The sequence below is a fragment of the Alnus glutinosa genome, chromosome 7, assembly GCF_958979055.1.
Source record: "Alnus glutinosa chromosome 7, dhAlnGlut1.1, whole genome shotgun sequence".
Taxonomy (NCBI): Eukaryota; Viridiplantae; Streptophyta; class Magnoliopsida; order Fagales; family Betulaceae; genus Alnus; species Alnus glutinosa.
The window spans coordinates 24457716-24473512 of record NC_084892.1 but is presented as its reverse complement, the minus strand read 5'-3'; the positions used below and the strand labels follow the sequence as shown (position 1 = coordinate 24473512).

The window sequence follows — 15797 nt, the reverse complement described above, 5'->3', positions numbered from 1 at the left end:
ATTCTACTGGCAGCAATGAACTCCAAAAAGTTCAAGAATAAATAAATTGTAGGAATAGATTGAAAATCAAGAATGAGAGGAGAAATTACCTAGTCCAGCGAATATCATTTTCCTAAGCACTTGAATTGCGGTTTTTAGTTCATAAAATACCAAAAGTACATAATTCTTAATGCTTAACTTGTGAGACTTCAACAGGCTTGACACAATTGCTGACACAGCTAGTTCAATAGAGCTAGACAATCAGCTAGTAGAATGGAACTAGCACTGGAATTCTCTTACCAGTGAGCTGACATGATAGGCATACAAATTAAGTTTTGGTTCATTACTTTCCCAGATTATATGGAATAAACAACATAACAAAAATATATATATCAAGTCTGTTTATATCCTGTTGATTGCAAAACTTGGTGGGGATAAATGAACAAATTAGTCTTCTTGTCATGAAGAAGTAACACATAAGACGTAGTTCTAGTTCCAAGACTTAAAGAATCGAACTTTTAATAAAACCGTATCTGTGTTACAATAGTTCCATCCACTGAGTCATTAAGAAACACCTTAATCTGTTGTAGCCGCTCCTTGGTTTAGCTCCGCAAATCTCATGCCAACACGCATTGAGTGCTTCAGGAACTTCTCGGCGCACCTACGCACACATGTCTCCTCTTGCTTGGTCAGGGCTTTGCGCTGGAAGGTGTCTACACAGTCCGTAAAACATCTCTCCACCAATGAATTATACATCCTTAGACTGGAATTTGCTTTGATCAAGAAGACAACATGAAAGAATCAGAGGCCTAGAACACCGTAATGTGTTTTTCCTTTTTTTCTCAAGTCTTAGAATTCAAAACTGAAATAACTAGAGAAGACAAGGCATTATATTGTACAGAAACCAAAGTAATGAGATGAAGTAGATTGATCAGTCCCAACAAGAAGGAAGTACTAATTTGTATACAAAATGAAGTGCTATCCTTGCTTATACTGCAGACATCATATATTAGCACTTGACTGTTACTCATAGCCTAAGCTACTTATAACCACTCCTATAAGTTGCCCGTATTTCCATGTTGCTACAATTATCTGAGAATGGAAGAATGATCAAACAAAGAGAAAGCCTTCTGCTGTGCATGGCCTTTGGAAAGTTTTAAAAAGGGAAAAGTACACATATACCCCCTCAAATTACCACTTCATTGTCAATGTTCCCCTCAAACTACCAATTGTATCAATGTCCCTCAATGACAAAAATACCCTTCATAAAAATTATAAAAAAAAAATGAAAAATAATAATAATAATTAATTAATTTTTTTTGTGATAATTTTCAGTTATTGTTTTTCGTTTTTATTATTATCATTATTTTTATTTTTTTATTTTTTTTCCTTTTATTTTTTAGTTTTTCGTTTTTTTAATTTTTGTTTTTCTTAAATTTTATTCATTTTTCTATAATTTTGTTTTATTATTATTATTTAAAAAAAAAATCTTTTTTTTTTTTTTAATTTTTAGTTTTTTTTTCCCCGAATTTATAAAGACATTTTTGTTTTTTGTTGGGGAGGGGGGAATGGGACATTGACATTTTTTTGATAGTTTGGGAGACATTGATAATTGGGTGTAGTTTGAATGGGATGTGTACTTTTTCCTTTAAAAACAAACTGCTAAATAGAGCAGCCATATTAATGACAATTATGACATAATCTGTTAACACTCTGCACGGCGATCTCTCAGCACAAGTTCAACATAAAATCTACAGTATTCTGGGAAAAATATGATACTTTTAGTCTATGTTTTGAAGCATTCTTGTTTACGGTTGTGATATTTCTGTCTGTACAGAATGCATCAGTATCTACTAATTCCTGAGACAATTCTGGGATATAATAATATAACCCAATCTTTACCAGGGCTATAGAGATTGGCAGACATATGATAGAGGTCAGAAATATGTAAACAAAGTGTTGCACATGCCATTGTCTGATATATCAGGTAAGTGGTACATACGTATCAAAAAAGATAGTAGATTGATGACTTTTTAATGTAAAAACGAAGTAAGAGCATGCCACAGAAGATGTTGCAACATATGCGCTTCCTTTGATTTTGTACTAACAAAATCCAAGTACAGAAGCAGGGTAAGAATGGGTTTAGCTAATGGATATATTAACCCATCCTTGGACCAGTAACACCTAAACCATGTCAAACTATCAGTGCACAAATTGTTTGATTCTCTGAATGAGTGTCATTGGCTCACTGATAAAAATTTATGTGATAAATCAGATTTTAAAGTTTAGAATATAGCACAGAAACGCTCAAAATGGAATGATATAAAACTTCTTTTTACCGACTTTCTTCAATAGCTTTAAGACAAATAGACAGAAAAGTATTTATCTACTCTCATAGATGGACAAACAAGTATTTATCCACCTCATAAGTTCTCTTCCATTGCCCTAAAGAAGGAGATACACTTTCCGCCTTTTGGACACCACAGTAGCAACCCTCACATTAATTAGCATCATTTTCCCAACGAGATAATCATCCATCATTATTCTTTTTTGGTCTCTTACATACTAATCGCCCATTAAATAACTACAAAAAATTCTTTTGAATCACTGCCCCCACATTTTTTTTGGCATATAATTCTAACTTCGACGAGTTGGAATGTCAACCTCAACGTTTAGCCCTAAAAATTCCAAATCTAATTAAGCATCCACATGTAACTACTTAAATCTAAAACAAATCACCAAACCCAAGAACAAAAATTAATGGCAAACGCCAAAAGGGCATAGTCCCCACCAATTACATCCTATACAAAACTATCTTAAGCTACTGGCTTTTCCCCATCCACTGAAGCATCAGCCTCATTTCCGATTGAGCCCTTCAATCAACAAGTTAATCCTCTGGGCAGTTGTGTAGCTTTCTAAAAATATACCTCAACCAAACAACAATAACTAATTCACCTTTCTCCATCTCAAATTATCATCACTAAAACCAACTAATCAACCCAATACAATCAGAATTTGGTCTCTTCAAAATTTAAGCCCACAAAAAAAAAAAAAAAAAAAAGGTCCCAATAATTCAAATTTTACGAAAATGGAAATGGCAATAAGGAAACAACTTCAGAAATAACGAAACAATTGTTCATACATAAAAATACTCCTAGAATTGTTGGGATTGTTCAGAGAGAGAACCTGTCGCGGATCTGAAGCTGTTCGATCATGGTGGACATTCGGGCCTTATCTTCTTCAGGAAGAGACTCCAAGTCTGCTATCATGCTCTTGTCCATCTTTGATTCAACGTTTTTCGAGGTTCAGGGTTTAACAGCTCTGCTTTCACAGCTTTAGAACGAACGAAAATGGTGACGCCTCTTAAACCCTACCCTACGTGGCCTTTGTTTTTTTACCGGGTTTTTATGGCAACCCCCAATTCCCCAAATACGAACTATTTGGATATGCTGGGGGAGACAGCATTTAGAATTTGGGAGTAAAATTAAAAATTAAAAAAATTATGGGGTCAAAACTTAAATAAATAAATAAATAATGGGTAAAATTTAATTTTTCTAAAAAAATTATAATAATATTTTTTAAAAAAAAATTGGGAAAAACATGTCGCTCCGCCATGGTATATATGGGTTAAAAATCATTTGTTTGATTTTGATTAATGTTATATAGTAAACTATGAGAGCTTCTACACATGCGCCTTTTAACCGTCCCTCTTCCGTCTTTTTTCCACGTGTAATTGTTTTTCGTTTTTTTTTTTTTAAAACAAGAAAGCTTGAAAACACAGGTTCATTTAGGTTCATTTTTCTCCCCCTCTCCATTGTCCCCTCCCGCACCGACCAAATCCTCCCCTCTCCACTGTCGCCTCCCCCACCGACCGGAAATCCGACGCCCTTGCCGACGCCGACGCCGACGACGCTTTCTCTCCCTCAGAGTACCTCGAAACCAGTAGATCCGGCGTCCAGCTCGACTGGCCGTCCCAGCTCTCTCTCTCTCGAACCCAGCAGAACCTCGACCGACCGACGCCCAGCTTGACCATCCGACGCAGCCCAGATCGACCGGGTTTCTCTACGACCCACCCACCCAGCTCTCTCGATCTCTTGAACCCAGCACAGACCAGCCGCCTAGATCCGACGCCGACGTCGCTCTCTGTCGAACCCGATCTCCAACAGAACCCCGAAAATTGGCCGGAAAATGGGGGCACGCCTCTGCTGGAAATCAGCCGAAAAAGATGGAGATTGTCGGAAAATGGGGAGGGAGATTTGAAGGAAAGAAAGAGGGGAGAAAATTTGCAATGGTGTAGTGAATATTCAGTATCCGAGTGTTTTCCAAATTATTTCATTTTTTTAATAAATTTGTTAGTGCCACGCTGGAAAGAGACGAACATGAGACGAACAAAAGGCTCACGTTTAGCATTTCTCGTAAACTATTGTAGTAGTAAATTATAATTTGATGATGTGAAAATTCGTTATTAGATTAGTCCTTGTAAAAAAGAAAATTAATAAGTAATTTTTATTGTCATGTCATTTCAGTTGTATAACAGTCATACAATAGTCTACTAAATAGCATTACTTTTGAACAAATAGCTCCTTAACTCACTCCACCCATCTTCTCTCCTTGACTTAATGCTAGACATTACAGCAGGGGCGGAGCCACACTATGGCTTGGGGGGGCTTGGGCCCCCCAAGCCAAAGGGCTCCCCCAAAAAAAAAAAAAAAAAAAAATCTAAAAAAAAAAAAAGAAAAAATATAATTTTTACCCCTATTCTTTAAAAAATTTGTAGTTTTGGCCCCCCCAAATTATTTTTTTTCAATTTGGCCCCCCCAAAGCCTAAAAGCTGGCTCCGCCCCTGCATTACAGTATTATCTCATTATTATTTTATAATGTTAACATGACAATTTTAATCAACTTTGGATCAGTCTTTGTTAAAAAAATTAATAAAAAATAAAAAATTAATGATTGGTTGGGACTACCGCGTCAGCATTGTAGAATAGTTAAAGGAATAAAATTATAAAAATGTGATTTTTAGAATTATTCCTGTCCAAACTTTTGACTCATTTTTGTTTTGTTGTCTTTTATTCACTTTGGGGACATAGGAATATACGGGTTTCTATTTAGAATGAGCAATGATACATACTGCATCTTACCTCAATTTTACTGGGTTGATGTGATAGTGTCCATCAACTTTTACCTTTTTTTTTTTTTTTTTAACAATAATTTATTTAATAACGGATGAGTACTATCACATCATGCGAGTGAGATGGGGGCTAATATATTTTATCTTGTACAAGCGATTATAAAAAGGCAAAAAAAATGTTCCCAAGATAGCTACGGATTTAGAGAGTATTCATATTACGGTGCATGTTTGGGTAACACTAGTTTTTTTATTATATGTTATTATTTTTCAAAAATAAGTTTGGGTTTTTTTATGAATTCAAATTCTATTAAATTTTTATTCAACTTTTTTTTTAATTTTGTTTCAAGTTCTCTAAACCATCAAAATATAATTTTAAAAAACAAATTTTTTTGATATTCGCAATTTTGAATATAATAAAAAAATAGTAAAATATAATACCAAAAAAAAAAATCGCACACTCAAAAGAGCCCATAGTTTGTCTTTTCCAATTTTGGTGGTAAACTGATAAACTACAAAAGATCAAACACTTGGACAGCCAATATTTCAATATACCTCACATCATCACTATATGCAATCAATTGAGTTATTGTTGGTCAGATTGACATAATATGTGCTCACCACAAATTGAGGAAAGTTTTGTAATATTTGGGAGAATCCCAATAATCAACCAAGCCATTTATCCAAAAATAAAAAAATCTAGCCCCCCCCAACCCATCAATCAGTTCAGGTATCACCTTAATTAGTCCATTAAACGGTCTAAAGTATCAACCACCAATCAAAAATAAGTCTTTTACCACCACTTTAGGCCCTAAAATGATAATTAAAGAAATAATTCTTAAAGACAGTAAGCATTCATCTATAGTTTCAGTTTAAATTGTGATCAATTAACGGCTTAGAGTTGCCATTATCTTCAACAGAAAGCAACACAGAGAGAGAGAGAGAGAGAGAGAGAGAGAGATTGCAGAGAATAATGATGTTGTATGATCCTATTTAACATAGCCTAGGAATGGAGATTTTGAGGTTATCGTTAGCTCCATCTTCACAACCCAAACAAAGCATTAATTGTTACAAATCATTGAAATCGATCGCTGCTCATGAGGATCTGAGTCAATTTGTAAACAATAAAATGTAAAAGGAAAAGAGGGGTTTTTTCAAATTCTTAGAAAAAAAATATTCCTAAATCCATAAATTAGCAGATGGTTGAAGAAAAAAAAAAATATATATATTTGCTCTGATTAGAGTTGTGAAATGGTCAATGGTGGGACTTTTAAAGCATTCTCATCCAGGTAGAAAAAAGGTTTTGGCTATCCTAGATTTAAATTTGAGTTAAAAATTCATCCAATTCGCTAGTAATTTTGACAAAAAAAAATTGATGAATGTTTTTTTTATGGGAAAAAGATAAAAAAAGTCTAGAACTAACAATCGATTTTAAAATAACTTTATGATTATCAAACTATCTAAATGTGTAAAAAAGACTACTTTTTTATTATATTATTATAATACCCTTGCCACATGTCATATACTTTATTAAAAAAACTAAAAATTAAGGAAAAAAAAAATATGAAGGAGTCATCCCTTTGGACCAAAGGTGGTGGCCGAACCACCTTAAAGCCCATGAAGGTAGCCAAACCACTATTAAATGGCAACCCTTAAAAGCCTTGGTCATTTGGCAAAACCCTAACTTTATTTATTTATTTATTTATTGGCCTGCAGAGATAGCCGAATTCACCCAAGGCCAAGAACCTTGGGTCATGGAGCCACCAATCTTTTTCTTTTCTTTTAATTTTTTAAAGTTTTGATTTTTTAATTTTTTTTTTTAGTTTTTTTTTAAACAAATTATTTAATTATGCATAAGGAATTGTGTCGATTTTTAAGACATATAACGTGAACTTCCGTCAATTTTTTGAAGGAAATATTATTTTCATCTTTAACCATAAATGAATAACTATTTACAATACGAAATAAATACAAGAGACCAAAAATAAAATCATTAAATCACGTTAGGCAAAAAAAGTATTTATCCTAATTGTTTAAACCTCACTCCTTGAAACTGTAGGTAGTTTAAATAAAATAATAAAATAAAAATAAAGAATGTTGGGCTTGTTTGATAGAATACATAACAGAACAACATAGTGCTGTTACTGTTCATGCATTTTTTTTCTTCATTTTTTTATACTTTCCACCACCAATCAATATCAAAATATTTCCACTTTTTTCACTTTTTATACCACATTAATAATTTTTTATTACTATTCAAATAAAAAAAATTCATTACAATACAAAATTTTTTCACTTTTTTATACAAATTCTTTTTATTTTATATCACATCATCACTTTTTACTAATTTCAAAATTAAGAATTTATTATTCTGTTCTGTACATGTCTTTGCCAAACAAGCCGATACTTACTGCTCAGTGGAGCAAGGAATCAGATTCACGAGAATTGCCGTGGAGCACTTTTCACAACATGCCACCTACTTTTTAGTAGGTGGCATGTTACCGAGGTTGAAAGTTATAATCTCTTTTTTTTTTTTTTTTTTACCTCTTCATCTTTCTCTTAAAAAAAAAAAAAAACCAAAAAAGCTTTCATAAGGATTCTGCAAATGATTTGGACTGCAACAATCAAACAATCATTTCCCTCTAAAATGTTCTCTTCTTCATTTTCTTCTTCCTCTCTCTGGTTCGTCTTCTTCTTTGCAACCTCATTGACCAGGTCCGCTCATTGATGACGGAATTGTACCACCACTCCTTTTCAAATGGTATGATAAAAGTAAGTATTTTTGCTTTTCCGGGTTCTAGTTGCTTGTTTGAGTAAACATGTTGATTATTGTTGTGGAAAACTTATAATGACCCAAGCTTCAACTCAATCTGTTGTTCTGAGCGAACCTGGTCAGGACAAAATTAGCGAAAAAATCAGAAAAAAAAAAAAAGAAAAAGAGAAAATCTTTTTTTTTCCAAGGAGTCTTGGGTTCAATTTTTTTAAGTCGAATTTTTTTTTACACGTGGCATATTCCAGGCCGTTCTTAATGAAATGGTTAAAAATGCTCCACGGTTAAGATTTCAAATGGTAAAAGGCCGTTGTTCTGAATCCGAGGAGCAGAAGCCACATAAATGTTTCAACTTTCAAAAGATATCTAACCGTTAAGATTTCAAATAAAAGGGGTCCAACGGTCGCCAGCATCCATTTCTAGGCAACCTCTCTCCCTCTCTTGATCTGTCTCGCTCTCTCTTGCTCTGTAGCCCAAACTGTGAAATCTACCATGAACCCCAACTCGATCTCCAAGGTCAGAGTCATTGTGAGGGTGCGTCCCTTTCTCCCCCACGAGATTTCCAGCAAGAACAGTGACCTTACACCATGGGTTTCAGTTCTTGATCAAGATTCCGAGTACCGTGAAGAAGTCACCGTTTATCTCAAAGATAAAGATACCAGGTAAATAATTCTTGGCTTCTCAATTACAATAGGAAAGTTTTTATGGCAAGTTTGTGTTCGATTTTTGAAAAACTGTGAATACCTAGAGAGTTTGGTTTTTGAAATTATTGTTAAGATGAAAAACACTTCCCACAATTCTCCTCAAAACCAGCATGACAGCCCGCTATAGATTCCCACTTTTCATGGTGATCAGCCTCCCTCACAGCAGTAGCTACACGGCAGCCTGGAGTACACTCTTCTCCTTGATTCTTTCTGCACAATCCAGCTCCGTGTTTCCCGGATGTTTCTCTACTCCTCAAACTCAGCACATACCTTTTTCCTCTTTTGTATCTTCTCATACTTTTCTGTTCTTGTGTTGTAACAACCTCGTAGTGTATGCCTAAAACAATTGTACATGTAACTCTATAAATAGCAGATCATTCACTGGTTTTGGATATGTAACCAAACCAGTTCTTCTCCTAAATCTTTCAATTATGTTTGGATGGTTTAGAAATTCTGAAACAAAAATAGAAAAAATTGGATAAAATCTTAGTAAAATTTGATATTTGAAAAACAGTATTTGAAAAATATTTGGTCTTTGATTTTGATTATGGATTGTTTTCTTTATGGTTGTAGCCGAAATGAGTGCTATCGGTTGGACTCTTTCTTTGGCCAAGAGGACAACAATTTGGGTTCGATCTTTTACAAAGAAGTGAGCCCTTTGATTCCTGGAATTTTCCATGGCTACAATGCAACTGTGTTTGCCTACGGGGCTACAGGCAGTGGAAAGACTTATACCATGCAGGTTCAACAAAACAAAACAAAATCTCTGCGTTGGTTGCTGTTTGTTTACCTAGAAAATCAAGAGAAAGAAATAAAAGAAAACAAATTTTGAAATTTGAAATGTTGCAGGGCACTGATGAGCAGCCAGGTCTGATGCCGCTAGCCATGTCTACAATTCTCTCATTGTGCCAAAGCACAGGAAGCACAGCAGAGATGTCGTACTACGAGGTCTATATGGACAGGTGTTATGATCTTTTAGAGCTCAAAGCGAAGGAAATAGCGATTTTGGGTGATAAAGATGGGAAAATTCATCTTCGGGGACTATCTCGAGTCCCTGTAAAGTCAATGTCCGAATTCTATGAGGAATTTTCTCGTGGGGTTCAGAGGCGGAAAGTCGCGCACACAGATCTCAACGATGTCTCTAGCAGGAGCCACGGGGTGCTTGTGATTTCTATTTCCACTCCTTCTGGTGATGGCTCTGTAGCTGTTGTTACTGGGAAGCTCAACCTCATAGACTTGGCAGGTTATTTTCACACATTTGTCTCAAAAACTTAAGTTGATAGGACAAAATAAATTTAATTATTTAATTTATGTTTGAGGAACTTTACTTTAGTATCATGTTAAATCACCAATTGATTAAAAAGTTAATAGGGAATGGTAGACTTAATCATTTAAATTAATATTTTAATGCTATCTTTTGCTTGTGAGATTCAAAACGTAAATTATTTGATTGAAAAAAGGTTAAATAACATAAATAAAATTCGAATTCATGACATTTGTGTATACAAACACCTGTTAATGAGTGGGTGCTGTGGGTGTATATCCGGTGGTCTTCCCTCTTTTGATTTTGTATGTATCACTTAACTAGGTAATGAAGATAAGTGATTTATCTTCATTACGTAAATTATTTGATTGAAAAAAGGTTAAATAACATAAATAAAATTCGAATTCATGACATTTGTGTATACAAACACCTGTTAATGAGTGGGTGCTGTGGGTGTATATCCGGTGGTCTTTCCTCTTTTGATTTTGTATGTATCACTTAACTAGGTAATGAAGATAATAGAAGAACCTGCAATGAAGGGATTCGTCTCCAAGAGAGTGGCAAGATCAACCAGTCCTTATTCGCATTGTCAAATGTGATTTATGCACTGAACAATAACAAACCACGCATGCCCTATAGAGAAAGCAAATTGACCCGAATATTACAGGACTCTCTTGGTGGAACAAGTCGTGCTATAATGGTTGCTTGCCTGGTATGGACATGGACTTGGCTTTTTTTATTTTTCTTTTTTTCGTTGGCCTACTGGTTATGATTGTACAAAAAATTTCAATGAAACCTCTTTTATTTGATTATAGAATCCGGGAGAGTACCAGGAATCCGTTCATACTGTCAGCTTGGCTGCCCGGTCCCGGCACATCTCCAATTTTGTATCTTCAGCTCATAAGCTTGAGACCCCAAAGGATAAAATGGACATGGAGGCCAAACTGCGCGCTTGGCTTGAATCTAAAGGCAAGACAAAGAGTGCACAAAAATTTGGAGCATTCAACTCTCCTTTTATGGGCAAAACTCCAAGTTCTGTAAGCTCTATTAAGAAACCCAGTATCTTTCGTAGCTCTGTGAAAGCAAAGGCTACAACCAACCAAGCTGCTTCTGCAGCAAAAGAAAGGTATTGGTAACTAATTGAACCTTTTACAGCGCAAGCTAAAGTTATACTCCCATTGCCTAATCACAATATGTGTGCAGGTTTATTCCTGAGCCTGTCATGAATTTGTTTAACAATGAAGGTCCAGTGGATGCCTCCAAGGAGGTAAGAATTTGAACTTGTAAAACTGTTTTGTACAGCATCAGCAGTCGTCAAGATTAATTCTGTGATTGACTTGTGTATTCTTAAATTAGAAGATTCTAAAGTTTTGTAAATTTTCAGGATTATTGTTGCTTATAATTTAGAAGATAGGTTCAAGATTGATTCTGTGATTGACTTGTGTATTCTTGAATTAGAAGATTCTAAAGTTTTGTAAATTTTCAGGATTATTGTTGCTTATAATTTAGAAGATAGGTCGTAAGAAAGATTTAAATAGCTCCGAGCTAAGATAAGATTATGTTGAAACTCATCTAGTTTAATTTGTCTTTGATCACATGGCTTTTTTTTAGATTGGTTTGGAAGAACTTCCTCCAACCTAGTTTGGAGGAAAACTCTGTCCCATGTTTAATATGTAGAGAAGCGAAACTATCTGAAATTTTACACTTTCATGCATATTAATCATAGCTCCAGGTGAAGATAAGACTGCTGATGGTTTAATTTTCTTGCATATTTAATATGTAAAGAAGCGAAACTATCTGAAATTTTCCACTTTCATGCATATTAATCATAGTTCCATTACAGATTGGGCAAGTTGCTGGTATGTCAAATAAGGAAGAGGCTGTGGCTGCCGCTGATGGAATTCTATCAGAGTCAAATACGTACTTGCCCGGTATGTAACTATGAGCATTATATAATTGTAATAATATTTGTAGCATTTTGCTCTTTGTAACGGTAAATGGTACTTTTTTAATGCTTTCAAAACTTGTATGTTTGAATAGATGAACCATCTGATAAAGAGGAGAATATGGCATCTGCTGCTAACGGTGTTGAGGCATCCCCAGTTATGACAAATGCTTACTTGCCCGGTATGTCACTATCAGACATTGATATAATTGTAATAATATTTGTGGCATTTTGCTCTTTGTAACTGTAAATGGACCTTTTTAATGCTTTAAAAACTTGTATGTTTGAATAGATGAACCATCTGATAAAGAGGAGAATGTGACATTTGCTGTCAACAGTGTTGGGTCATCCCCAGTTACTGAGAAGACAAATGCACTGCAGAGTTCTTCAAGAAAAGTTCTTTCCCAAATAGACACCAATATAAATCGAAAACCCCTCGAGGGACTCACATCCACAGGCCAACCATGCCCAGATTTCTTTGAGCCAATTACTCCCAAAAGAACTTTTATTGATACCTCTCCAAACAAGCTGCAAATACTTGGCACCCCACTTGATAAATTCAATGCACAGAGTTCCAATTTGAAGGTAGATTAAAGAAAAAAAAACACTTATATTGCAGTGTTTCTCTTTAGGCTCAAAAATATGATTCTCACCCCTGAAATTTTTGTGTGCAGAGCTATCTTATTAAAGAATATATTGACTTCTTAAATAAAGCTAGCAAGTAAGTTCTGTTGCTAATTGATTTCTATTTTCCATTTCTCAAGTTGGTTTCTGTGAATTTTAAGTACTGAGCTTGTCATTTGGCTTTTATGATTGCAGAGAGGAGCTGCTAGAGTTAAAGGTATATTTTAGCCAAATTAATAGTAACAGTGCAATTATTATCATATTCCCATGCCACTGATCTGATATCTTTTGGTTTTTGTAACCCTCTTCCTTTTGAACATTATTTTGTAGGGGATTGGAATAAAAAGGGCAGAGTACATAATTGAACTCCGAGAAGCAAGCCCATTCAAATCGGTAAGAGAAGTTATTAAGCTTTCTTTGTGCATGAATGAAATTCAGCTACCTCGATTGTAGAAGTAATTCTTAACTAATCTGTACCTGTTGCAGTTGAGTGATTTGGAGAAGATAGGCCTTTCATCCAAGCAGGTATATATTATTGTAATTAAGAGTAACAAAATTTTGGCTACAAAGGATTTACTGACTCACTCAAAACACTTTTATAGGTTCACAACTTGTTCACCAGAGCTGCAAGAGGAATTTTTGATAGACCAGCAGATTCAACTCCCAGTTGTTCAGGTTCACAGATTTTACAGCTTTGAAAACAACATCGAGAATTTAATATTCTTCATGTGCTTTTTATTCAAGTCTTTGTATCTGTAGTTATTAGTGCTTATTCATTCAGTGGATGGGATTAACTTGACAATAGCAACCTACTTCCAATCCTATCTTCTAGAACTTCTCAACTGAATTAATCGTTATCATATTCTGACTCTTAGGTTAACCATGCTTTTTTTATGGGTATGCGTCAAATACCCTTTCCATATTTTAATTATCCCAACGACCTGATGAGACAATCAGATAGTAATTACCTCACAAAAATCACATCTCATTCGCAGAAGACTTGACTTTTGCATTACCCCAACATATCAAGTCTTGCTGCTATAACAGAGCCACCATCATCATCATCCATTCCACAAAAAAATCTCAAAGAGAAGAAAGGAGTTTCCATTTAACCGCATCACAGCAGAGACTGACATCATACATAAAACACCCAAGTAGCCATGGTTTGGAGTAACCCATGGCAAACCTTAGACTAGTAAGATTTGCAGAAAGACAGATCCATGGCTACTTTATTAGACTAATTTCAAAAGGAGTTTCTAAAAAACACCTTATAACACGAAACAACCCACACACATATATATATCTATTACATGCTAAGTCAAAGGCCGTCTCTGCTTCAAAGGCCAGGATCTCTCTCTCATTTACAAGTGCATGGGTCACAGGTGCAGTTCGATCCGCACTTGCAGCCATTCTCGGCCCCCACGCCCATCTCAGCTCCTTCAAAGTGTCTGCGTCATCCAAAATCATGACAATAATAACATTAAGGACAACAAAATATTAAAAAAAATAAAAGTCTTGCAAAAAAATAAAAAACACAATACATACGCCTTCTGGGTAGCAACACCAAGAACAAGGGTCTCGGTGGTGGTCTTCTCTGTGTAGCCCATGTCAGGGTACATCTTGCATCTGCAGAATCATTGTCAAAAAATTTCATAAACCCATGATTTTTTCTCAGATGTTCAGCAAACAAAATAATTAGAACATCCTTAAATTTTCTAGGAAGAGAGACGCTAAAAATGAAACAGAGAGGCATACATACCCTCCACATCCGCTGCCGCACTTGCAGGCAGATCCGCAACCACAGTTTCCTCCGCAGCACGACATTTTTTCAGGACAAAGAAATTAAGCAGAATTGAATTAAGATGGTACGATAATCTATCAGACTCTGAAGCGCGAGTTTTCATAGACACCCCATGACCTCCATTTATACATGGTTGAGGAGAGAGAGCGTGGGATATCCACCGTCCACGTGGCATCTTGCTCGTGATTATCCAGGATTGTAGGTCCAAACTTTTACACGTGGCTGTCGTGTTCATCTCGCGTTGTTCCTCCTCCCGTATACTTAGGACTCATACTTGGTGTGTTTCGGTTGTGTTTTCGAAGTGTACGTCTTCTTCACCGTCCCTTTGCTATCATTAGAAGGTCGATCAACTCAACGGTTGTGATTAACGGACGCCTTTGTTGGGTTATCTGATCACTTCTCACCTCTCTTTTATTGACCACAGGCTCCGTACCGACCATTTGGCATTCAAACTAGTATTACGTGTCACTCAGATGCTCCTTTCTTTGCATTTTGCACGTTTATCTAGGATTATACCGCAACAACTATGGTACACAAATTACTGAGTAAAATGAATATAAGATTAAAATATAAAATAAATAATATCGTTTGGGAATCGAGTAGGATAAGATTCTATCTGGTTTTTTTTTTTTTTTTTTTTTTTTCCGGGTATTTGAATTAACCCGGATTTAACCCGAAAAAGAACCCGAATTTTAAGCGTTTTTCAAAATTCAAACGAAATTCAGCCTTACGTGTGGGTCCCACCTGACATCAGCACAGTACACCTGTCCCTTTCAATTTGGTCAATCGTTTTAATTTTTTTTTTTTTTTTTTTTTTTATAATAAATTATTATTATTTAAATTATTATTCTTCACTTATTTTCATAACATCAATTATTATACATAATTTTCCATACCTCCAATCATACCATTAAAAAACACTACTTTTCAATCTCAAAAATCCAATATCCAAACACAAATTCAAAAAAGAATCTAAATTTCACTTATCATCTAAACACATTTTTTTACCTCAAAATTCATAAACCAAATAAGATTTCAATTCGGATTTCAAAAAATATTTTTTCAATTAATAAAAAATATATACATATATATTAAAGGATAGTTGTATTAGAAACTCTATTTTAGGCAGTAGAGTTTCAAATGGAATAAATTACAAGTGTTTCAAATTTGTTTTTTACCAAAAAAAAAAAAAATGGTAATATAAAGTTTTAAGTGATTCTAGAAGTATAAATTTTTACTAAAATCTTAAAAGATAATCTACATTTAGCTATTTGAAGTAAGCATATAGTCTAAAATACAACTTTTTTTATTATATTTTACATATAATATGATATGAATTGTCCCGATAATTTCTTCCTTTAAACAAGATCAATAATTGTTTGTTGGGAATTGGACTGGCATTGCTATCACTTTGATCAGTCGAAACTCATTATCGGATTGCGTCACTCGAAGCCCACAACTGATTGCGGCCCGTGTTTCAATCCACTCCCGAATCCTAATTGCTAAGAAATCAATCTATCAGCCTATTTCTCGAGATTCAACCTTGTTTCCTGCATAACCCGGGATCCAGTTACCTGTCTCT

At 34.9% G+C, this 15797-nt stretch overlaps 3 protein-coding genes across 3 annotated transcripts; 1 reads left to right on the top strand and 2 right to left on the bottom strand.

Moving 5' to 3' along the window:
* Window positions 1-391: 391 nt before the first annotated feature.
* Window positions 392-3406, bottom strand: LOC133873778 (mitochondrial import inner membrane translocase subunit Tim9-like). Its single transcript, XM_062311532.1, has 2 exons — window positions 3166-3406; window positions 392-742 (listed from the first exon to the last, which is right to left on the bottom strand). Exons 1-2 carry the CDS (start codon window positions 3258-3260, stop codon window positions 556-558), a joined length of 282 nt encoding a protein of 93 aa, XP_062167516.1. The 5' UTR covers window positions 3261-3406; the 3' UTR covers window positions 392-555.
* Window positions 3407-8265: 4859 nt separating this feature from the next.
* On the top strand, window positions 8266-13272 carry LOC133872820 (kinesin-like protein KIN-10B). Its single transcript, XM_062310437.1, has 14 exons — window positions 8266-8539; window positions 9155-9323; window positions 9431-9824; window positions 10352-10557; window positions 10661-10971; window positions 11049-11112; window positions 11689-11776; window positions 11886-11972; window positions 12083-12375; window positions 12465-12511; window positions 12610-12631; window positions 12745-12807; window positions 12901-12939; window positions 13017-13272. Exons 1-14 carry the CDS (start codon window positions 8370-8372, stop codon window positions 13110-13112), a joined length of 2049 nt encoding a protein of 682 aa, XP_062166421.1. The 5' UTR covers window positions 8266-8369; the 3' UTR covers window positions 13113-13272.
* A 225-nt stretch (window positions 13273-13497) lies between these two features.
* On the bottom strand, window positions 13498-14330 carry LOC133872822 (metallothionein-like protein 2). Its single transcript, XM_062310438.1, has 3 exons — window positions 14174-14330; window positions 13960-14040; window positions 13498-13862 (listed from the first exon to the last, which is right to left on the bottom strand). Exons 1-3 carry the CDS (start codon window positions 14236-14238, stop codon window positions 13772-13774), a joined length of 237 nt encoding a protein of 78 aa, XP_062166422.1. The 5' UTR covers window positions 14239-14330; the 3' UTR covers window positions 13498-13771.
* Window positions 14331-15797: the final 1467 nt, after the last annotated feature.

Bases quoted from the DNA above. Each gene is read 5' to 3' on its own strand.
- LOC133873778 (XM_062311532.1), bottom strand. From the start codon at position 3,260: ATGGACAAGAGCATGATAGCAGACTTGGAGTCTCTTCCTGAAGAAGAT. The intron at 743-3,165 runs GTTCTCTCTCTG...AGCAAATTCCAG, and splicing joins CAGCTTCAGATCCGCGACAG to TCTAAGGATGTATAATTCAT.
- LOC133872820 (XM_062310437.1), top strand. From the start codon at position 8,370: ATGAACCCCAACTCGATCTCCAAGGTCAGAGTCATTGTGAGGGTGCGT. The intron at 8,540-9,154 runs GTAAATAATTCT...TTATGGTTGTAG, and splicing joins CTCAAAGATAAAGATACCAG to CCGAAATGAGTGCTATCGGT. The intron at 12,940-13,016 runs GTATATATTATT...ACACTTTTATAG, and splicing joins TAGGCCTTTCATCCAAGCAG to GTTCACAACTTGTTCACCAG.
- LOC133872822 (XM_062310438.1), bottom strand. From the start codon at position 14,238: ATGTCGTGCTGCGGAGGAAACTGTGGTTGCGGATCTGCCTGCAAGTGC. The intron at 14,041-14,173 runs GTATGTATGCCT...ATGATTCTGCAG, and splicing joins TGCGGCAGCGGATGTGGAGG to ATGCAAGATGTACCCTGACA. The intron at 13,863-13,959 runs GTATGTATTGTG...TGGATGACGCAG, and splicing joins GGTGTTGCTACCCAGAAGGC to ACACTTTGAAGGAGCTGAGA.